At 40.3% G+C, this 23,560-nt stretch overlaps 1 protein-coding gene across 3 annotated transcripts in view; it reads right to left on the reverse strand.

The window, feature by feature from the left end:
* Positions 1 to 817: 817 nt before the first annotated feature.
* The window catches only part of LOC120051266 (anosmin-1-like), a 36,897-nt gene continuing 14,154 nt past the window's right edge, over positions 818 to 23,560 (reverse strand). Inside the window, exons 9-15 of one of the 3 annotated variants that reach the window (XR_005477247.1) lie at positions 23,190 to 23,321; positions 22,442 to 22,530; positions 22,137 to 22,308; positions 21,666 to 21,895; positions 21,083 to 21,224; positions 19,228 to 20,168; positions 818 to 2,365 (exon numbers count right to left, since the gene is read on the reverse strand). Coding sequence is in view for 1 of the 3 variants with exons in the window: in XM_038998034.1 (XP_038853962.1) it covers positions 20,122 to 20,168; positions 21,083 to 21,224; positions 21,666 to 21,895; positions 22,137 to 22,308; positions 22,442 to 22,530; positions 23,190 to 23,321 (812 nt within the window). In the remaining 2 variants the exon portion in view is untranslated. Of the gene's footprint in view, positions 2,366 to 8,687; positions 10,057 to 18,776; positions 20,169 to 21,082; positions 21,225 to 21,665; positions 21,896 to 22,136; positions 22,309 to 22,441; positions 22,531 to 23,189; positions 23,322 to 23,560 lie in introns of those variants that run through there. The other 2 variants (XR_005477246.1, XM_038998034.1) reach the window with 2 other exon arrangements.

The raw sequence follows: 23,560 nt of genomic DNA on the forward strand, positions 1-23,560 counted from the left end.
GACTAAACACCTCCCTCTACAACTGGATCCTGGACTTCCTGACGGGCCGCCCGCAGGTGGTAAGGGTAGGTAACAACACATCTGCCACGCTGATCCTCAACGCGTGGGCCTGTCATGACAAATAATGTCCCCTGGCCAAATAGTGTCCACCTCTACGTCACAATGGGATTCAATAAACTATTAGCGTCCGTTGCTATATCAACAGTGTGATGACCTAATGATTAAAATTTTGGAGATCATTATAGCCTAAATGATGTTCTTTTCATCATCGCTATGCAAACAAGGCTGATGTCCGTGACAATTTCGCTGTTTAAACAAATTTTGTTTAGTTAATAAAATGAAAACATTCATTCTAACTATTTTTTGGTACCTTGTTAACATTACAACACGAAATCCATGTGTAAACGTGTAATCTGCTTGACACATTAAAGTCACTTACCTTACAGATCACGAAGTCGGCTAATTTCCACTCCATTCGTATGCAAATCCATTTGAGTCATACACTGGCTTGTCTGGCTGTCATGTTTTTATTTTATCCTGCCTTTCCCTTGTCTACACTGAAATAATATAATTTCAGTAGTCCTCTATTATGTTTAATTTCTTTCTATCTCGCATAGCTCATTGGTACAACATTGTGGTTGAATATATATGTATCTATTGTAGGTCCTAGGATACAGCAATGAATAATGTGGAACAAATACATACCATCAAAGGAAACCTTACAACTTACAGGAATGAACACCTTATGAAACAGCTGTGAAAACCATCCTGGAAAAATGTAAGTAATACATAAACTTTGATCGTTTTTTGGTACAGTTGTGTCATTTCATTTATTTTCACAGGTCATTTTTTTGTACACTCACATTGCAATCAGACTGAAATACTTCATTCTGGTGTGTGGAATGAAGAGGTGGGTGCTGTGTGGGTGGGAGGGCCTGCCTGTCACTTGTTCTCAACAGGCAGTCTCGGAATGGGGGACTTGATGAGGGAGAATGTGAAGCCCAGGCACTGCTGCTCTCTTTGTTCTGAGTGTTTGCACTGCTAGTGGTTTTTAGTTCATCTGCGTATCTTACATATTATATGCCCAGTATGATACGGCTAGCAAACTTTATTAGCAGATAATGACAACATGACAATGACAGTAGCTTTAGACAATGTAATGAGACGGAGGAGGGGATGGGATGAGTGGTCAGATTGTTGGGCAATCAGACATCACTAGATACAGAATTTCGTCTGAAGGGAGAGGAGAGAAAGAGTTATAGGATGAGGAGAGAGGAAAGAGGCAGAATCAAGAGATGTTCAATCAGGTGCTGTGGCTAGTTCTTCCTGTCACTTGTTCTCAACAGGCAGCCAGTCTCAGTCAGGGGTTCAATAACATGGGCCTGGTTTAGTTGGAAGCCCTCTCACCACATCAAGGTATGGGCCAAGAGAAGGATTTTGTTTTTAATTAAGGCTTTAACCCGCTACTCTATCTTTGTAGTGTTTGACCTGATGGGGCTGGGATAGGTGTAGTAATATGGTGATGACTCAACCCTGCTGTGTAATGGACTCTGGGAGACTTCTACCATATTACGTACACAAATCTAGAACCTCCAGATATGCAAACACTAACTAGAAACCAATGTCCAATTCCATGCCAACCCTGGCCTAAAACTTGATTTGGAATTGGACACAAAAGATGAATATTTAGGGAGAAGGGGTTAAGGACCAGTAAGGAACTAGGCAACTGAACTGTCAATTGTGAGAGAAACTCTGGGGTGGTGTTATGACCACTGGAGTCATACACCTTAACAGTACCTACCGCTCAGCGAAGGTTACTTACCGTGACCCAGTAGTTAGCCTTGAGATTGACTATCTGGACAAACCCCTGGGCCAGTGTTGGTACTGCTGACAGCATGGCGTTGCCGCCCACCGCGAGGAAGCCTCCTACTTCTGAATGCTGCACCTGCAGAAGAGCTTGAGCATGATCAATTGTAAAATTGTCTAACCAGGAGTGTGACGGAATAGTTGGAAGTGTCCAACTGCTCCAACTGGAGAAGATTGTTGGCTTCCACCGAGGTAACCATTATGAAGACATAAAGAGAAAAATGTCAGTGTTAGGAAAACTTAAACTAGCTTCAGGTTATTTTGTGTGCAAATTCAAATAGTTATTATCTGAGATTTTTTTATATTTACCTAACCCTAACGGATGATGACCACAGCTAGGAGCGAAAGAGGAGCGAGGTTTCCCAGGTCTCGCCTTCCTTTCATCCTTCTTCCAAACCAAGTAATTTGCCCGGATGTCGAAGCACTTGGTCCCCTTCTTGATTTTCCTCTGGTAGCTCTGCTTCTGCTTATCCTGCACCTTGTTGATGTTCAGTCTCACCTTGATTGATAACAGAAATGAATGCAAACATATTTAATATTAAATGTCCAACATGCATCTCTGTCAGCACGTCCTCCTTCTCCTTAGTGAAAATCACCCTCCTGTGTTGCTGGCCATCCTTCCCCAGTAGGTACACGTGCTTGCCTAACAAGTTGGAAGACGAGCTGTTATAATACTAAAGTCAAAGTCAATTTGCACTGCTCTTTTTCTCTTTCTATGTCTTTCACTCTCTTCCCACCTCTCTCTTTCTCACTTTCTTCCTCCCTCTCTTTCTGTATGGGTCTCTCTCTGTCATCTAGTGACACCGAGTTAAGGGCAGTTGGAGTTACCATAATTGTTTACACCTATCCATTTGATTGATCAGGGTTAACTTATAGCTAGACACCTCAATGTGACAGACATACAGTTTAACTAAATGTATAGCTAGCGACATGTAGATGACCAACTAACATTAGCTAAATGAAAAATGGTTGTTAAATGGTTGTACATAAATCCTTCCAGTTATCTAACAGTAACAGTAATATAAATGAACAGCTTAACGTTAACGTTACCCTGAATTGTGAATTTATCTGCCCCCCTATGAATGTTGCGCCTCTAGTCGAGATCAGTGCTGCCTTCATATTACTTTGCCTGGTTGGAAAGATAAAAGAAAATCTCCTCGAGAGATGCCATTAATTAAAGTGCAAACTACATACAAACAGAAAGCAGCTACAATAAGTTAGCTAGCTAGATAAACAGAAAGCAGCAATAACAGTTAGCTAGCTGACTTAGATAACGTTAGCTAAATAAAACTGTGTTGCTGAGGTAAATAAGTACCTAGCAATGTCAATATAAAATCAATCTAAAAACAGCTTAAATGATTTATTCCTATTTAACAATATTTTCTTATATAAAGACAAATTTATGGGAAAGAAATAGTGTTCTCTTTCCAGTCTTTTGGGCCTCTGAAGCAGCAGGTAGTCAGAAGGTTGTCACTGTCAAAAACAGTCCTTGGAGAGCAATTCTGAGGTAACAAATTTGCACGGATTGAGGTGGCACTTCTGAGGTGAAATACAACTAGAACTGCCAGTGTCCTCCTTCCTTCACGCCCACTACAAGGTAATCAAGCAACCAGCATAGCAATGGACGCTTTGGTTCATTACGTAATCCGGTCAGAATGTTGCAAGTTCTAGCAACAACCCTAGCAACAGAAGTTAGAACTCATCAAATCCCATTGTGACGTAGAGGGGGACATTATTTGGCATGACAGGCCCCTCAGGGGTGCATGCTCAGTCCCCTCCTGTACTCCCTGTTCACTCATGACTGCATGGCCAAGCATGACTCCAACACCATCATTAAGTTTGCCGATTACCCAACAGTGGTAGGCCTGATCACTGACAACGATGAGGCAGCCTAAAGGGAGGAGGTCAGAGACCTGGCAGTGTGGTGCCAGGATAACAACTTCTCTCTCAACATGATCAAGACAAAGGAGATGATTGTGGACTACAGAAAAAGGAGGGCCGAGCACCCCCCCCCCCCCCATTTGACACCCCCAGAGTGTCAAATTGCCAAAGACTCCAGTCACCCTAGTCATAGACTGTTCTCTCTGCTACCGCACAGCAAGCGGTACCGGAGCGCCAAGTCTAGGTCCAAAAGGCTACTTAACAGCTTCTACCCCCAAGCCATGAGACTCCTGAACAGCTAATAAATAGCTACCCGGTCTATTTGCATTGAACCCCTCCCCCCTTTTTACTCTGCTGCTACTTTCTGTTCATTATCTATGCATCTATCACCCCTCCACCTACATGTACACTCCGTTCAAAAGTTTGGAGTCACTTAGAAATGTCCTTGTTTTTGAAAGAAAAGCAAAGAGGACAAGTACATTAGAGTGTCTAGTTTGAGAAACAGACGCCTCACAAGTCCTCAGCTGGCAGCTTCATTAAATAGTACCCGCAAAACACCAGTCTCAACATCAACAGTGATAAGGTGACTCCGGAATGCTGGCCTTCTTGGCAGAGTTGCAAAGAAAAAGCCATATCTCAGACTGGCCAATAAAAAGAAAAGATTAAGATGTGCGAAAGAACACAGACACAGGACAGAGGAACTCTGCCTAGAAGGCCAGCATCCCGGAGTTGCCTCTTCGCTGTTGACGTTGAGACTGGTGTTTTGCGGGTACTATTTAATGAAGCTGCCAGTTGAGGACTTGTGAGGCATCTGTTTCTCAAACTAGACACTCTAATGTACTTGTCCTCTTGCTCAGTTGTGCACTGGGGCCTCCCACTCCTCTTTCTATTCTGGTTAGAGAAAGTTTGCACTGTTCTGTGAAGGAAGTAGTACACAGCGTTGTACAAGATCTTCAGTTTCTTGGCAATTTCTCGCATGGAATAGCCTTCATTTCTCAGAACAAGAATAGACTGACGAGTTTCATAAGAAAGGTCTTTGTTTCTAGCCATTTTGAGCCTGTAATCGAACCCACAAATGCTGATGCTCCAGATACTCAACTAGTCTAAAAAGAAAAAGCCAGTTGTATTGCTTCTTTAATCAGGACAACAGTTTTCAGCTGTGCTAACATAATTGCAAAAGGGTTTTCTAATGAAAAATTTGCCTTTTAAAATGATAAACTTGGAATAGCTAACACAACGTGCCATTGGAACACAGGAGTGATGGTTGCTGATAATGGGCCTATGTAGATATTCCATTAAAAATCATCCGTTTCCAGCTACAATAGTCATTTACAACATTAACAATGTCTACACTGTATTTCCGATCAATTTGATGTTATTTTAATGGACAAAAATTGTGTTTTTCTTTAAAAAATTAGGAAATTTCTAAGTGACCACAAACCTACATGCCCCGCACATTGACTTTGTACCGGTAGCCCCTGTATATACAGTAGCCTCATTACTGTTATTTTATTGTTGCTCTTTAATTAGTAGTTATTTTTCTATTTTCTATTTTTTTTCTTTTTTACATCAGTTTATTTAGGCTTGTAAGTAAGCATTTCACTGTAAGGTCTACACCTCTTGTATTCGGTACGTGTGACAAATACAATTTGATTCAATTCTTTTCATACTGTTGTCAACTGTATTGTGCCACAATCAATCTGCCACATTGAATTCATTTGTAAACCCTTATGTTATGCTATGTGGTGTTATGTTATGTTACCCCATAATATAATGTTATCCGAACCAGCCAACATTTACAATGGTAGAGGACCATGCTGATGCCCTGAACAAGGGAGTAGAGAGGCAGCATCTGTCCTCCTCTCCTCTCACACTTCAGGCCTAGTGAGTCCCTAACAGATGTTGCGTTCTCTCAAAAGAGCAATTTTTTATAATGAAAGGAATGAATGACTCTCTCTGTAACAAACATAACGGGAACATAAAGCATTCCTCTCCGGGCACCATGCTGCTTTCAGCCAACGCTAATCCCACAGCTCAGTATGGTGTCAGATCATTAATTTATACATACATTTCACATGGGCCATTTAAAAAAAAGACATACAAGAGCTGCTTTGAAGGTGACTCTGAGGAGTTGGTTTGAATAAATTCCTCTAAACCACACAAGATTTTGTGTTTGGGAAACAGCCTCCGTTAACACGTTAATATATGTGTAACTGCCAAAATAAAGGAAACACCAAGGGCATTGGGCCACCATGAGCCAGTATAGCTTCACTGCACCTTGGTATAGATTCTTCAAGTGTCTGGAACTCTATGAGGGATGCGACACCATTCTTCCACGTGAAATTCCATTATTTGGTATTTTCTTGATGGGTTGTAAAACACTGTCTAAGGCGCCGCTACAGAATCTCCCATAAGTGTTCAAGTGGGTTGAGATCTGGTGACTTAGACAGCCATGGCATTTGGTTTACATTGCTTACATGCTCATCAAACTATTTAGTGACCACTCGTTCCCTGTGGTTGGGGGCATTGCCATTGCCATCCATAGCCATGGTACCCAAAATAATTGCCAAAATAATGGCCTGCCCAGCATTTTTGTACATGACCCTAAGTATGATGGCATGTTAATTGCTTACTTAACTCAGGAACTACACCTGTGTGGAAGCACCTGCTTTCAATAGGTTTTGTAGTCCTCGTTTACTCACATGTTTCCATTATTTTGGCAGTTACCAGTATAACGTTAATATATACAGTAACATAAACTTGACATATCAACATTGGATATTTCCTCAGTCACAAAGATGACCTTGTAGAATGATTTAGAATTATTTTTCCCCAATGAGGATACAGGTTTGTGTCATGGTGGTAAAAACAGAGGACGAAGGTGGAGGTATCAGGTGAAGGATAAGGTCAATGTTAAAAATAAATATTTTGAAGTTAGTTAGTTGCTCGGTTATCATTTTGAAGTTAGTTGCTAGGTGCTAAAATAGTTAAAGAAATATGTGAAATATATTTTAATATTTTAACCATGCCGTCTAAACTTTCATATACAGTTGAAGTCGGAGGTTTACATACACTTAGGTTGGAGTCATTAAAACTCGATTTTCAACCACTCCACAAATTTCTTGTTAACAAACTATAGTTTTGGCAAGTCGGTTAGGACATCTACTTTGTGCATGACACAAGTAATTTGTCCAACAATTGTTTACAGACAGATTATTTCACTTATAATTCATTGTATCACAATTCCAGTGGGTCAGAAGTTGACTGTGCTGTACACTAAGTTGACTGAGCCTTTAAACAGCTTGGAAAATTCCAGAAAATGATGTCATGGCTTTAGAAGCTTCTGATAGGCTAATTGATATAATTGATGTACCGGTGGATGTATTTCAAGGCATACCTTCAAACTCAGTGCCTCTTTGCTTGACATCATGGGAAAATCAAAAGAAAAATTGTAGACCTCCACAAGTCTGGTTCATCCTTGGGAGCAATTTCCAAATGCCTGAAGCTACCACGTTCATCTGTACAAACAATAGTACGCAAGTATAAACACCATGGGACCACGCAGCCGTCATACCGCTCAGGAAGTTGACGCGTTCTGTCTCCTAGAGATGAACGTACTTTGGTGCAAAAAGTGCAAATCAATCCTAGAACAACAGCAAATGACCTTGTGAAGATCCTGGAGGAAACAGGTACAAAAGCATCTATATCCATAGTAAAATGAGTCCTATATCGACATAACCTGAAAGGCCGCTCAGCCAGGAAGAAGCCACTGCTCGAAAACCGCCTTAAAAAAGCCAAACTACGGTTTGCAACTGCACATGGGTACAAAGATTGTAGTTTTTGGAGAAATGTCCTCTGGTCTGATGAAACAAAAATAGAACTGTTTGGCCATAATGACCATTGTTATGTTTGGAGGAAAAAGAGGGAGGCTTGCAAGCCGAAGGACACCATCCCGACCGTGAAGCACGGGGGTGGCAGCATCATGTTGTGGGGGTGCTTTGCTGCAGGAGGGACTGGTGCACTTCACAAAATAGATGGCATCATGAGAATGAAAAATTATGTGGATATATTGATGCAACATCTCAAGACATCAGTCAGGAAGTTAAAGCTTGGTCGCAAATGGGTCTTCCAAATGGACAATGACCCCAAGCATACTTCCAAAGTTGTGGCAAAATGGCTTAAGGACAACAAAGTCAAGGTATTGGAGTGGCCATCACAAAGCCCTGACCTCAATCCTATAGAACATTTGTGGGCAGAACTGAAAAAGCATGTGCGAGCAAGGAGGCCTACAAACCTGACTAAGTTACACCAGCTCTGTCAGGAGGAATGGGCCAAAATTCACCCAACTTATTGTGGGGAGCTTGTGGAAGGCTACCCGAAACGTTTGACCCAAGTTAAACAATTTAAAGGCAATGCTACCAAATACTAATTGAGTGTATGTAAACTTCTGACCCACTAGGAATGTGATGAAAGAAATAAAAGCTGAAATAAATCATTCTCTCTACTATTATTCTGACATTTCACATTCTTAAAATAAAGTGGTGATCCTAACTGACCTAAGACAGGGAATTTTTACTAGGATTAAATGTCAGGAATTGTGAAAAACTGATTTTAAATGTATTCTAAGGTGTATGTAAACTTCCAACTTCAACTGTACATCCCATGTTTTCCCTTTTTCCTTCCTTCCTTCCTTCCTTCCTTCCTTCCTTCCTTCCTTCCTTCCTTCCTTCCTTCCTTCCTTCCTTCCTTCCTTCCTTCCTTCCTTCTTTCTTTCTTTCTTTCTTTCTTTCTTTCTTTCTTTCTTTCTTTCTTTCTTTCTTTCTTTCTTTCTTTCTTTCTTTCTTTCTTTCTTTCCTTCCTTCCTTCCTTCCTTCCTTCCTTCCTTCCTTCCTTCCTTCCTTCCTTCCTTCCTTCCTTCCTTCCTTCCTTCCTTCCTTCCTTCCTCTCTTTTGCCATCTCTCCCTCTATGTTTCTGCCTTATCTCTCTTGCTCTCACTCTGTCTCTCTAGGGAAGGTCATAAATGTGTTTGGGGCATAGAGGGACCACGGTCTTAAAACACAGTCATTAATCCTGAACCAGGATGGAGCTGGATAGAGTTGGTTATGTTCACAGCAAGGCCATTCATTCCTTATACTAAATAGACTCCTAGTACAGTGTTTACCAGAGCGTTCAGCAGTTTACTGTTCATACAACTGTTTTACACCGTTACATGCCATAGACGGCAAATTATATCTGCATTAGCATAAAGAGCAGCAAGGATGGCTTTCTTCAATGTGTGAACCAACAACTCCCATATAGGATAAAAAATTAAAAGGTAAAGGACCCCAAAGACATAAAATAGAGAGCGAGAGAGAGAGAGACCATAGCAGAGTCATATTCAGATGCATGTGCACACATTCTGTATTTAGACAGGCAGAAACACAGAGACCCAGTCGGTTGGGTTGAATGGGAATAAGTGTGACGCCATGCACCATGGGTATAGAACGCTGACAGACTGCGTTGCCGGGTGGTGTGTGTGTTTGTATTTCCACACGTCCCCAGGAGACCTGTGTTTCACTAGCTAACCTTTTGTTTGCACACCAAACAAGCTACCATGTCAATAGAAACACAATGGTTGTTCATTTTCTCTGGTGTATAACTATGGACTTTTGAACCATACAGTATAAAATATGCACAGACACGACACTTTTTGACATGGAATCTACTTATACATCTCTATACAGGGTATGTCAGTTTTTTAAAGGGTGAATTGGAAAGAACAAACACAGTATACATACAAATAAACCACTGTAGACATAAATTATTGACAAAATGTATGTACAGCATTTACAGTACATGAGAGTTGAGACACAATATCTTCAGCCAATTAAAACGTAAAATAATATCACTTTTTTATTTAAAAAATGTATTAACACTCAGTTATTGTCTATTTGTCGGAGATAGGGAGGTTGTAATACAAATCATTTCATGCCAGAAACACTAGGATTTTACATGCAAAGCCAAGGTCTCTAAGGAATCTTAATCTACTGTATAACGACTCATAACCACATGCAAAATTCAGAAGCATTCCCTCATTGAAGGGTTGGGTGAACTGTTTATCGGTGGGCTACTTGTTAGCAATTTCTTTGATTGGTAGAGTGTACATACAACAGTAGAGGCATGACTGAGTAGTGTCTGAAAGAGAATACTTCTCTCTTCTGTTGGTGGCTGTTCTCCAGTGTCCTGAGTCTCGGAGGTTAGTTCTGTGCAGTCTGGTCAGTGCCTCTCTATGTTGGGCTGGTGCTGGTGATGGTTCCTGAGTCTTGGTCCTGAATGGTCACATTGAGATAGGCCAAACAAGTCAACAGTACGGTCAGGGTTAGTATTGCAAACCTACTAGTAATTTACCAAAATGACGGCATCTTAGGTAATAATGGTAATTACCAGGTAATCTATGGCAATGTATGGTAACTTTGGTCATTTATACTTAAAAAAAATATTCATATATAAAGTATATTTTTTTTTAAATTTGTGTCCATATTGTCCATGAGTTTCTAGTAGATAGATCAAATAGTTCCAAGAGAAAATAGTCTAATTAAGGATAAAAGGATCTAATCAATAATGGCATTATTTTCAATTAACTCTGTTACTCTTCCAACTAATGACTTTTTCACTACAGCCACCAGTTTGGCGGCAAAACATTTACAATACTGACATATTCAAATAAATTAAAGTGTGTAAAAAAAATCTATAAAGGATATTTCATACTGAAACCTTAATTTTAAACATCAATCAGTGGCGGTCGTGCCATTTAAGATGAGGGAGGATCTAGATACTTTTTCTAACCTCTGGATTAAAACCAAATGTGTACTATATTAAGTATTGAATCGCAAAAAATACAACTTTTTTTTTGTGGAAAAATCATTCTGAATAACTCCTTAGTTATATTCCAGTTTACCTATCTGCTTATGGTCTTGCTTACACCTAGCGACCTGTTTTTGAAATTATTTGAGCAAAGAATATTCCATTTGATTTGGAACGGCAAGCCAGACCAAATAAAAAGGGCCTATTTATATAATGAATATGAATTCAGACTGCAGAAATGATTAAATATTAAAGCATTAGACCTCTCACTAAAGGCATCAGTCAAACAAAAGTTATACTTAAATCCAAACTGCTTCGCTAGCAAATTAGTAAAAATGTCTCTGTCACGCCCTGGCCTTAGTTATCTTTGTTTTCTTTATTATTTTAGTTAGGTCAGGGTGTGACATGGGGGATGTTTGTGTGTTTTTGTCTCGTCTAGGGTGTTTGTATTGTCTAGGGGGTGTTTGTAGAGTTCATGGGGTTGTGTTCATTGTAGGTGTTTATGTAAGTCTATGGTTGCCTAGATTGGTTCTCAATTAGAGACAGCTGTCTATCGTTGTCTCTGATTGGGAGCCATATTTAGGCAGCCATAGTCATTAGGTAGGTTGTGGGTGATTGTCTATGTGTAAGTTGCCAGTGTCTGCACTTATTGTTTGTATAGCTTCACGTTTGTTGTTTTGATTAGTTTGTATAGTGTTCGTTTCGTTTTCGTCTTCATTAAAGAATAATGTATTGTTATCACGCTGCGCCTTGGTCCTCCTCACTTAAATGTTACGACGAACGTGACAGTCTCACCCCATGTTCAAGAATGGCCTTTTTCCCTTTATTCAGATTTCAAATAACTGAAAGTGAGAGGTTGCAAACAAAATAATCTCAAAAAATATCACTACTTTTAAAACAAGCCATAGAAAGTTGGTTGCAATTTCAGTTTAATCCACCAGAAACAACAGAACAAATAATACAATAAATATTGTGGTTAAACTCAAATATACTAATTGATTAAAAAAAACATAATTTTTCTATACATTAAAAAAAAAAGTATACTCTTTGTAAATTCTATCATAAATAGGACTGGTGGAGTTGTCACACATGCAGCTAACAAAAATATATGAAAATGTCTGCTCTACCCAAAATTACAACCAACTAATTGCAGCATTACCGCAAAAATGGAAGAGGCAAGTGGAAGGGGGAAAAGTAAGGAACTTGTCTGTCAGCCCTGCATTAAAGACCAAAATTGGTTAAAGAAAATTGTGATAAATAAAAATATATACCAGTTTCATTTAAGTACCAAAAAAATGACAGTTCTGCCATATAGATTGCAAAGTCGTTGGGATGAGATTTTCGATGTACCGATTCCATGGCACATGGTTTGCGAATTGATACGCAAAACGATGCCAGATTCAAAACTTAGAATTTCCCAATGTAAATTATTATACAAAATTCTTGCAACCAATAGAATGTTATATACAGTGCCTTCTTAAAGTATTCAGACCCATTGACTTTTTCCACATTTTGTTACATTACAGCCGTATTCTAAAATGTATTTTTTTTTAACATCAGCAAACTACGCACAATACCCCATGATGACAAAGCTAAAACATTTTTATTTTTTTTGAATTTACATAAGTAACCAGATCCTTTGCTATGAGACTCCTGTTTCCATTGATCATCCTTGAGATGTTTCTACAACTTGATTGGAGTCCACCTGTGGTAAATTCAATTGATTGGACATGATTTGGAAAGGCACCCAGCTGTCTATATAAGGACCCACAGTTGACAGTGCATGTCTGTTAAAGGAATTTAATTCCTATATGTTCAATTAAAACACTCTGCCCATTCATAAGAATTTGTAAGATACTTATTTGCATATAATGGACAGAACCAGTCTCAAAATCAATCAATCAATAGCGTTTATTCTCGAGAGTACTGACCATAGTACAATTTACATCAGGTTATATAATAATAATGATGTCATAGGTTTTAAAATGTCCTTCCTCCTCTCGGATACAATGGCAATACAGTTCACAGCCTCCTTACATTGTCTGCCACCTGTTAAACAATCTACAACCAGCCCAAGGTCTCTTCCCTCCCTGGGTAGAGATGGAATTTCCTGTAAGGAACACATCATTCCAGCCTGTCTGATGATAACTCCATTCTTTCTAACAAGGAACAGACATTCCTTGTTCCAATTCTTGATTACAATTACACACATTATATTCAGCCTTATGATTATAATAAGATTCATACATCCATACAGTAACATAATAGTATTCTGTTTAGTTATAATTCTAAGTCAAATGTACACATAATTTAGTCATTATTCATAAAAATCCCATAACAATGTCAGAGAAAAAAAGCCATGAGGTCGAAGTAATTGTCTGTAGAGCTCCGAGATAGGATTGTGTTGAGGCACAGATCTAGGGAAGGGTAGCAAAAAATGTCTGCAGCATTGAAGGTCCCCAAGAACACAGTGGCCTCCATCATTCTTAAATGGAAGAAGTTTGGAACCACCAAGACTCTTCCTAGAGCTGGCCGCCCGGCCAAACTGAGCAATTGGGGGAGAAGGGCCTTGCTCAGGGAGGTGACCAAGAACCCGATGGTCACTCTGACAGAGCTCTAGAGTTCCTCTGTGGAAATGGGAGGAACTTCCAGAGGGACAACCATCTCTGCAGCACTCCACCAATCAGGACTTTATGGTAGAGTGCCCAGACGGACACCACATGACAGCCCGCTTGGAGTTTGCCAAATGGCACCTAAAGACTCAAAGACCATGAGAAACAAGATTCTCTGGTCTGATGAAACTCTTTGGCCTGAATGCCAAGCATAATGTCTGGATGAAACCTGGCACCATCCCTACAGTGAAGCATGGTGGTGGCAGCAGCATGCTGTGGAGGTGTTTTTCAGCGGCAGGGACTGGGAGACTAGTCAGCATCGAGGCAAAGATGAACGGAGCTGTAAGGGGTGCGTAACCGGTGGCAGGGAAGTCAGACGCAGGAGAGCAGAACTTGGTAATAGCCGGAGCAGTTTAATAGCAAAACCAACGGCATAAAAATAACAAGATATTGGGTACAAAAACCCATTGCGCACCAATAAACACGTGCACAAGCACTTACAATAAACAATCCCACACAAAGACATGGGGGGAACAGAGGGTTAAATACACACACAACAAGTGATTGAGGGAATTGAAACCGCCGAGCGCCACCCGAACAAGGAGAGGACCCGACTTCAGCGGAAGTCATGACAGGAGCAAAGTTCAGAGAGATCCTTGATGAAAACCTGCTCCAGAACGCTCAGTACCTGGGGTGAAGGTTCACCTTCCAACAGGACAACGACCCTAAGCACACAGCCAAGACAATGCAGGTGTGGCTTCGGGACAAGTCTCTGAACGTCCTTGAGAGGCCCAGCCAGAGCCCGGATTTGAACCCGATTGAACATCTCTGGAGAGACCTGAAAATAGCTGTGGAGCAATACTCCCCATCCAACCTGACAGAGCTTGAGAGGATCTGCAGAGAAGAATGGGAGAAACTCCCCAAATACAGGTGTGCCAAGCTTGTAGCGTCATACCCAAGAAGATTCAAGGCTGTAATTGCTGCCAAAGGTGATTCAACAAAATACTGAGTAAAGGGTCTGAGTCGTTATATAAATGTGATATTTCAGTTTTTTATTTTCAATAAATTAGCAGATTTTTTATTTTTATTTTATTTTACAGTTTTTGCATTGTCATTATGGGGTATTGTGTGTAGATTGATGGAAATGTTTTTTAAATCAATTTTAGAATAAGGCTGTAACCTAACAAAATGTGGGAAAATAATCAAGGGGTGTGAATACTTTCTGAAGGCACTGTATATGGGGGATACAACCTAGATCATTCAATTTGGTACTGTCTATATGTAGCTTGTTTATGGTCACAGGTCCAGGAATGGCGGAAGAATTGCAACATTTACCTGGAGCTAATGCTGCAGATAGCAAAACTGGGTGGTTTGAAAAGTCATAGTCAATCGATTAATAATATAATATTTTTAGAAAAAAACTAATATTTAATTTACAATCTGTAGAAACTATGTGAATAAAAAGGTTCAGAACTTTTGTGAAGAATCACAGCACAGTAAAAAAATAAATATGGAAAATAGAAATCCAATATGGATAGTGCTAAGAGATAGTTGGGAGGGGTTGAGGGTAGCGGAAGGACAGGACTAAAAACAAACAAAATGTAACTATTGTAAAATAGATTGTGTCCATTAAACGTACAGTACCAGTCAAAAGTTTGGACACACCTACTCATTCCAAGGTTTTTCTTTATTTTTACTATTTTCTACAGTGTAGAATAATAGTGAAGACATCAAAACTATGAAATAACACATGGAATCGTGTAGTAACCAAAAAAGTGTTAAACAAATCAAAATATATTTTATTTTTGAGATTCTTCAAAGTAGCTACTCTTTGACTTGATGACAGCTTTGCACACTCTTGGCATTCTCTCATCCAGCTTCATGAGGTAGTCACCTGGAATGCATTTAAATTAACAGGTGTGCCTTGTTAATTTGTGGAATATCTTTCCTTCTTAATGCGTTTGAGGCAATCAGTTGTGTTGTGACAAGGTAGGGTTGGTATACAGAAGATAACACTATTTGGTAAAAGACCAAGTCCATATTATGGCAAGAATAGCTCAAATAAGCAAAGAGAAATGACAGTCCGTCAATACTTTAAGACATGGTCAGTCAATGCGGAAAATTTCAAGAACTTTGAACGTTTCTTCAAGTGCAGTCGCAAAAGCCATCAAGCGCTATGATGAACCTGGCTCTCATGAGGACGGGCACAGGAAAGGAAGTTACCTCTGCTGTAGAGGATACATTCATTAGAGTTACCAGCCTCAGAAATTGCAGCCCAAATAAATGCTTCCCAGAGTTCAAGTAACAGACACATCTCAACATCAGCTGTTCAGAGGAGACTGCGTGTATCAGGCCTTCATGGTTGAATTGCTTCAAAGAAACCCCACTAAAGGAAGAAAAGACTTGCTTGGGCCACTAAACACGAGCAACAGACATTAGACTGGTGGAAATCTTTCCTTTGGTCTGATGAGTCCAAATTTGAGATGTTTGGTTCCAACCGCCGTGTCTTTGTGAAATGCATAGTAGGTGAACGGATGATCTCCGCATGTGTGGTTCCCAACATGAAGCATGGACGAGGAGGTGTGATGATGTGGGGGTGCTTTGCTGGTGACACTGTCTGTGATTTATTTGGAATTCAAGGCACACTTAACCAGCATGGCTACCACAGCATTCTGCAGCGATACGCCATCCCATCTGTTTTTCAACAGGACAATGACCCAAAACACTCCTCCAGGCTGTGTAAGGGCTATTTGACCAAGAAGGAGAGTGATGGAGTGCTGCATCAGATGACCTGGCCTCCACAATCACCTGACCTCAACCCATTTGAGATGGTTTGAGATGAGTTGGACCGTAGAGTGAAGAAAAAGCAGCCAACAAGTGCTCAGCATATGTGGGAACTCCTTATTGACTATTAGAAATGCATTCCTCATGAAGCTGGTTGAGAGAACGCCAAGAGTGTGCAAAGCTGTCATCAAGGCAAAGGTTGGCTACTTTGAAGAATATAACATCTAAAATATATTTTGATTTGTTTAACATGTTTTTGGTTACTACATGATTCGATATGTATTATTTCATAGTTTTGATGTCTTCACTATTATTCTACACTGTAGAAAATAGTAAAAAATAAAGAAAAACCCTTGAATGAGTAGGTGTGTACAAACTTTTGACTGGTACTGTATATTTTTAAGTTAATTAGTTGCTAGGATATTGACGTTTGTTGCTAGGTGCTAAAACAGTCAAATAAATATGTGAAATATATTTATATACTTGAACCATGCCTTCTAAACTGTTTTGATATATATCCCATGTGTTCTCCCTTTTTCCTCCATCCTCCTTCCTCCATCTCTCCCTCTATTTGTCTACCTCCTTTCTCTCTCTCTCCCTCTCTCTCTAGGGAAGGTCATAAACACGAGGGACCATACACTTGAAAAAGTCATAAATCCCAAACCAGGATGGAGCTGGATGGATGTGGTTATGTTCGCAGCAAGGCCTTTCAGGACTCCCAGTACAGTGTATACTAGAGCATTCAGCCGTTTACTGTTCAAGTGTTTTACAGCATTACCTGCCATCAGTGGCGGTCAATGCCACTCACGATGATGGGGGCCTTGTTTCTTTTACAGCATATTGGTTGACTGTCATTCATATTCCATTCACCCAGTTCAATGTAACATCAATAGGTTTAGGCTATTACATGATACTAAAATTTTCCCTATACCCATCATGAGGTTGCTATAACCTAGCCTATGAATGAAAGTTTACAACGCAGGTGTGCAAAGGTTGAGCGAAAAGGTGACAGACAGTGACACATGGACAGACAGTGACACGTTCAATACCGCCTTGCACACTCTTGCCTGCATCTAGCTTATCAAGGGTGTAATCATCAGTCCAACAGTTGCAAACGAGAGTTTCTATTGGATAAATTCAGGTATTTTTATCCCCGTTTCGTTTGCTTCTGTTTAAGAAACGTTTTTCAACAGAATCAGTGGAATGAATACAACCCTGATCACATGGAAACACAGTTCACTTTCATAGCAGCCACGTTGTATTCCTTCTCGCATCTATGCACTCTCCTCCTCTCACCTTTTCAATGCAGAGAACATCAGCTGTATGTGACCATGCAAAAAAACATTTCAACCAAATCATATAAAAACCACTGCACACAGCCTACATCTTTGTCCCCATATTAGCTAAAGTAACGTCCTAGTCAACATAGCTAACAGAACTAATGTGTTAGTAAACCCGCTACAATCATGCAGTGTACAGCAGTTTAGCAGTTACACCAGCGGGCCCCGTGGCAATAAATTAATTAAACCAAAAGCTTACCTTGACTTGGAAGAGTTCCAGTGTTGTGTTGAATCGTCATAGCCAGCTAGTTAACATAGTATCCCTCTGTTTGAGCCGGGTGTTTGAGTAAGCTTAACTAGCCATGTGCATTTGCTAGCCAAGTGAAACTGAAAGTGAAATCTGTTTTATTAAATCTCTCTCCCTCTCTCTCTCTCTCTCTCTCTTGCTTCTCCTTTATTGAATTTGTTGAAAACTGTTAAACTATCGTCTTTATCTCTCTTTGAGTCAACTACTCACCAAATCTTATGCACTGCAGTGCTAGCTAGCTGTAGCTTATGCTTTCAGTACTAGATTCATTCTATGATCCTTTGATAGGGTGGACATGTCAGTTCATGCTCCAAGAGCTTTGATGGGTTGGAGGACATCCCCCGGTAGTTGTCATAATTAATGTGTAAGTCTATGGAAGGGTGTGAGGACCAAGAGCCTCCTAGGTTTTGTATTGAAGTCAATGTACCAAGAGGAGGACGGAAGCTAGCTTTCCTCCGGCTACACACTGGTGCTACCCTACAGAGTGCTGTTTAGGCTACCGTAGACCTTCATTGCAAAACAGTATGTTTTAATCAATTATTTGGGGACGTACATTTATTTTGTATAGTTTTATCGAAAAATTATAACTTTTTACATTTATTCACTGAGGAGGATGGTCCTCCCCTTCCTCCTCTGAAGAGCCTCCACTGCCTGCCATAAACTAGATTTACATCCGATTGGAGACAGATTTTCATATGAATATTCTCAAATCTGCATAAAGAAAATATGATTATTTTCCCACCAGTTGTTTCCATCAAACTGACTTGTTGCAGATTTTAAAAAAAAAACAGTGCGTGATGACATAGTGCACACAAAATGTACTTTTTAGCTGAAGTTTTCATGTACCGAATATAAATCTAGTGTTCAATGTGTTTCCATCGCATTTCAACTCTATGGATAGTTTTGTCACTGACATTGTTAAATAGCAAATGTGCCTACTCTGGTTTTAGCACGTGCGATGTAGCCAACAGCTCGCAGATACAGTGCGGGTAGGCGCTGCAGGTAGGCTAGTCTACATGAAGAGATTATGGAGAAGAGCGGCAATGTTTTTATTTGTCAAAACGGTTGTCAAGCGTCGATCCTCATGTCATCAGAATAAGGCCCTTGACATTTATTGGAAAGGAGCATCAAGCTCATACAATGCATTTTCACCACCCTGTGAAGTTCATCATTATTTATTTAATCTTTAGCCTAATTTAAACTGCCAGGTTTCCCGAATTGTAGTGGCAGGACCACAAGTTTACTTCCATATGATGGCTATTATATCAATAATTGCGTCTTAAAGGCATTTCCACCACCATTTGTCGTATAATACATTTGACCGAAACAAAAAGATTCCACCATGTCGAACAAATAAATTATCTGTTGGCATTTATACAATTTTACAGAAAATTCCTGTTTCCATCACAGCTGTCATGACTTTAACTCACATAAAAACTGTGGATGATAGCAAATTAAAGATAGAATTAAAATCATAGATATCAAATTAAATCAGCATTAACATATAGAGCAGTTAGGATTGCTTCAACGCTTGAACCAACAACTCCCTCATAGGCTAAAAATAAAAAGGTAAAGGACACCAAAGATGTCAAATATATATAAGAGAGATAGATACCATAGCAGAGTCATATTCAGACGCATGTGCACACATACCGTAGTTAGACAGGCAGAAACAGAGACCCAGTTGTTTGGGTTGAACGGGAATAAGTGTGACGCCATGCACCATGGGTATAGAACGCTGACAAACTGCGTTGCCGGGTGGTGTGTGTGTTTGTATTTCCACACGTCCCCAGGAGACCTGTGTTTCACTAGCTAACCTTTTGTTTGCACACCAAACAAGCTACCATGTCAATAGAAACACAATGGTTGTTCATTTTCTCTGGTGTATAACTATGGACTTTTGAACCATACAGTATAAAATATGCACAGACACAACACTTTTTGACATGGAATTTACTTATACATCTCTATACAGGGTATGTCAGTTTACAAAAGGGTGAACTGGAAAGAACATACAGTCAAAAGTAACAAAGACAACTGTGTACAGTAATACATACAAATAAACCACTGTAGACATTAATAAATTATAGACAAACTGTATGTACACCATTTACAGTACATGAGTTGGGGCACAAAATGACATCTTCAGCCTATTAAAATGTAAAATAACATCACTTTTATATTTTAAAAGTGTATTAATTAACAGTGACAAGTCATTGTCTATTTGTCGGAGACAGGGAGGTTGTAATACAAATCATTTCATGCCAGAAACATTAGGATTTTACATGCAAAGCCAAGGTCTAAGGAATCTTAATCTACTGTATAACGACTCATATCCACATGCAAAATTCAGAAGCATTTCCTCATTGAAGTGTTGGGTGAACGGTTTATCGGTGGGCTACTTGTTAGCAATTCCTTTGATTGGTAGAGTGTACATACAACAGTAGAGGCATGACTGAGTAGTGTCTGAAAGAGAATACTTCTCTCTTCTGTTGGTGGCTGTTCTCCAGTGTCCTGAGTCTCGGAGGTTAGTTCTGTGCAGTCTGGTCAGTGCCTCTCTATGTTGGGCTGGTGCTGGTTCCTGAGTCTAGGTCCTGAGATAGGCCAAACAAGTCAACGATACGGTCAGAGTTACGGTTGCAAAGCTACCAGTAATTTACGAAAGTTACCAGATTCTTCAGTAATAATGGTAATTAACAGGTAATCTATGGCAACTTTGGTGATTTATACTTGAATAACAAAAACATATTTTTATTCATATATAAAGTATACATTTATTTTATCTGTGTCCATATTGTCCATGAGTTTCTAGTGGATAGACCACATGGTTCAAGAGAAAATAGCGTCATTAATGAAAAAAAGCATCTAATCAACAATGGCATTATTTTCAATTAACTCTGCAACTCTTCCAACTATTGACTTTTTTCACAACTACAACCAGTTTGTACCCAAAACATTTACAACAAAAACATATTGATATAGTCAAATAAATAAGTGTGTAAAAAATATAAAGTATATTTCACGCTGAAATCCTCATATTAAAACACATACATTTACTAAGTTGGTTTATATTTAGAATAATGTTTTATAGCTTTGTCTTTATATTTTTCATTTTAAAATCATCTTGTTGGAATTTTTGTTATATATTTTACATGAGGCCACACAGAGGGCCAGAGATAATCACAGACACCTGTGATAGTCGGCGGCACCCAAAAAGGCAACTAGATGTCATCTTGTAAAATTCCATACACTCCTTGAAAGTTACCAAAATTATGATAGTTTAATGGTAGACTTAGTTTCCAGTAATATGCTCTCCCTTTGCAACCATAGTCAGACTGCAAAATCACCACTTAAAAAAAAAAAAATGTACATTACATTTTCTATCACCTATCAAACTGGCCATATTTAAGAGAACATCAGTTATCAGTGGTTATGCATGTGCGTGTTCTCATTGTATTTCTCTTTTAACATCTGGAAAAGAGCAAGATAATCCAATCAATGATCTTACTGTGCTGCTGGACTGGTGAGGTGGTGGGAGTGCAAAAAGTCTTGGTGGTGGCGGGACCCTCTCCTCCTGCTCCAATCAGCTGGATCTCCAACCTGTAGAGGGTGGCTAGCTGCAGACCTGACACTACCAGGACATTACGCTCCTGAGAGAAGAGAGAAGACAGCAATACAGGGGCTCATTAACTCTGAAAAGGGGGAGCTGGTTGGCTTTTTCCTATATGGATGTTTTGGTCACCTTACTCTACTACACATCCACCCTTTGCCGTGACGCTACATATTTAAACCGCAACAAATCAAAGGAATTTGTGAAAATGAAGATGGATTACTTTGACATTTGTTGGTTATTGCAGGGATTTTGATTTACTGAGACAAATGGTCAGATTTGTTGCATAAAGGTGGGCTAATTCATTGAGTTGATATGGGTTTCCAGTTATGGTGGCACCCCACTGGGGAGACACTGGTTGAATCGACGTTGTTTCCACGTCATTTCAATGAAATTATGTTGAACCAATGTGGCAAAGAGGCTGAATTTACGTCTGTGCCCAGTGGGACAGCACTATTTGGGTTTATACTGATGGACTTACTGGTGGTAGTATCTGGGACTGTGAGATTAGGCTGTTGGGAAGGTTGTTATGGCGACCGGCTGAGGTCACTTCCGCCCATGTGACCTGGAACCCGTGGAGCTGTTGGGGTGGGAGTGGCGTAGACACCTCCCATGTAAACACAGCTGTGACGTTACCCTTGTGGGCCATGAAGGAGGCGGTCAGGTTCTCTGCCTTGGACAGCACCTTGGGAGGAGGAGGAGGAGGAGCTCCTATGGGACAAACATACAGAGTGTGTGAGGGGATCAGTTTGAGCAAAGCAACGTGCAGAATTGCAAATCTTGATCACATACTGACTAGTTATTTAAGATGCAAGGTAATATGTAGATCAGTGATTCTGCACAGTCCGACTTCAATGTAGTTGATCTCAAACATAGATAGTGTGAATTGAAGGGTCACTAGGTCAATGACAAAGTGACTAAAGTCGTATTTGGGTGGTCAGTGGTGTCTCACCTTCCTGGCCGGGACAGGCTATGTGTTTGGGGCTCTTGGCCCTGATGGTGGCACAGGAGGGGGTGAAGAAGAAGGTGGTTTCTGCATGGGCACGTCCCTTAGTACCCAGTGGCTGGAGGTTCACTCTGTACTTACAGGAGAAGAGCAGGCTGTGGAGGCTGGCAAAGCCCTCCTATAAGAGGTTAAAGACAGCGGACACAGATATGATGAGCAGCCTATACTTTAACTCCAATAGAGATAGATACCCTGTGTCTTAATTGAAGATACACCATAAATCGGTTGTATGGCTGAATGAAACTGGTTACCCGTGTGATGATCTTGTCCACTCCTTTGGTCTGGTTGTGTCCACAGTACTCTGGTACCCACTGGACACGATACCGAACTACAGTGGGATCTGAGAGATGGAAAGTAGTATCAATCAATAATCATTCATCATCAATCAACTGCCGATTTGTCGCATAACATTGGTGACAAAGCACACATTGGCCTTTCAAAATAAGAATCAATAGTTCACTTCTATAAAGCTCAACTTGTTCAGACAGAACAGATTATTTGACGCAAAATGTAAGAGAAGCCGTTCCTCAGTTGGCTCTTTGGGTAGCCCAGTGTGTGTGCCGCGGGTAGCCCAGTGTGTGTGCCGCGGGTAGCCCAGTGTGTGTGCCGCGGGTAGCCCAGTGTGTGTGCCGCGGGTAGCCAGGGCACATGCGATGCTAGCTTACTGTGCTCATGTTCCTGCATGAACAGGATTCCGGATGTACTTTTGTGCATCTTATCAGCTTATAAGAAAGCAGCCTTTTGTTTCGTGTTTAATTACCCACAAGCAGCCTGTACATTTACGATAATCTCTCTGTTTACATAACGATAGGGAGGTGGTGGTTAGAGGATTATTTCCTCAGCAACACTGCTGTTCTTGTCGAAGGCCAAATCAAATGCGTGTGACTGTGTGTGTGTGCATGCGTGCAAGCATGCTTGCGTATGTATGTATGTATGTGTGTGCCTATGTGTGGGTTCATTCATGCGTGTGTGGCTGTGTCTGGGTTTCCCCCTGCATACCTGTGCTCCTCTGCCAGTAGATCCGGACCTGCAGCTGGCCGTCCTGGTAGAAAGGGGTGCCCATATCCAACACATCAGGGATAAGGCCCTCGGGGACGGGGACCGGGCGGGCGCCAGACGTCTGCTCCTGCCCTGATTGTGGAACAATGAAAATGGGAACAAAGCAATGTTAGATCAGATGCAAACATACACTACATGGCCAAAATACTATATCTTTCCTTTTTTACCCTTACACAGATCAGCCCTGTATACACATCAATATACACTATACACACATCAATACTCACATCAATACACGAAAAGCAAAACACAATTACAGGAAACAAACACATTCTTCAGTAAAAAGATCCTCAATCAGCCTTTTCTGTCAA

Source organism: Salvelinus namaycush, chromosome 7 (assembly GCF_016432855.1).
Source record: "Salvelinus namaycush isolate Seneca chromosome 7, SaNama_1.0, whole genome shotgun sequence".
Classification (NCBI taxonomy): Eukaryota; Metazoa; Chordata; class Actinopteri; order Salmoniformes; family Salmonidae; genus Salvelinus; species Salvelinus namaycush.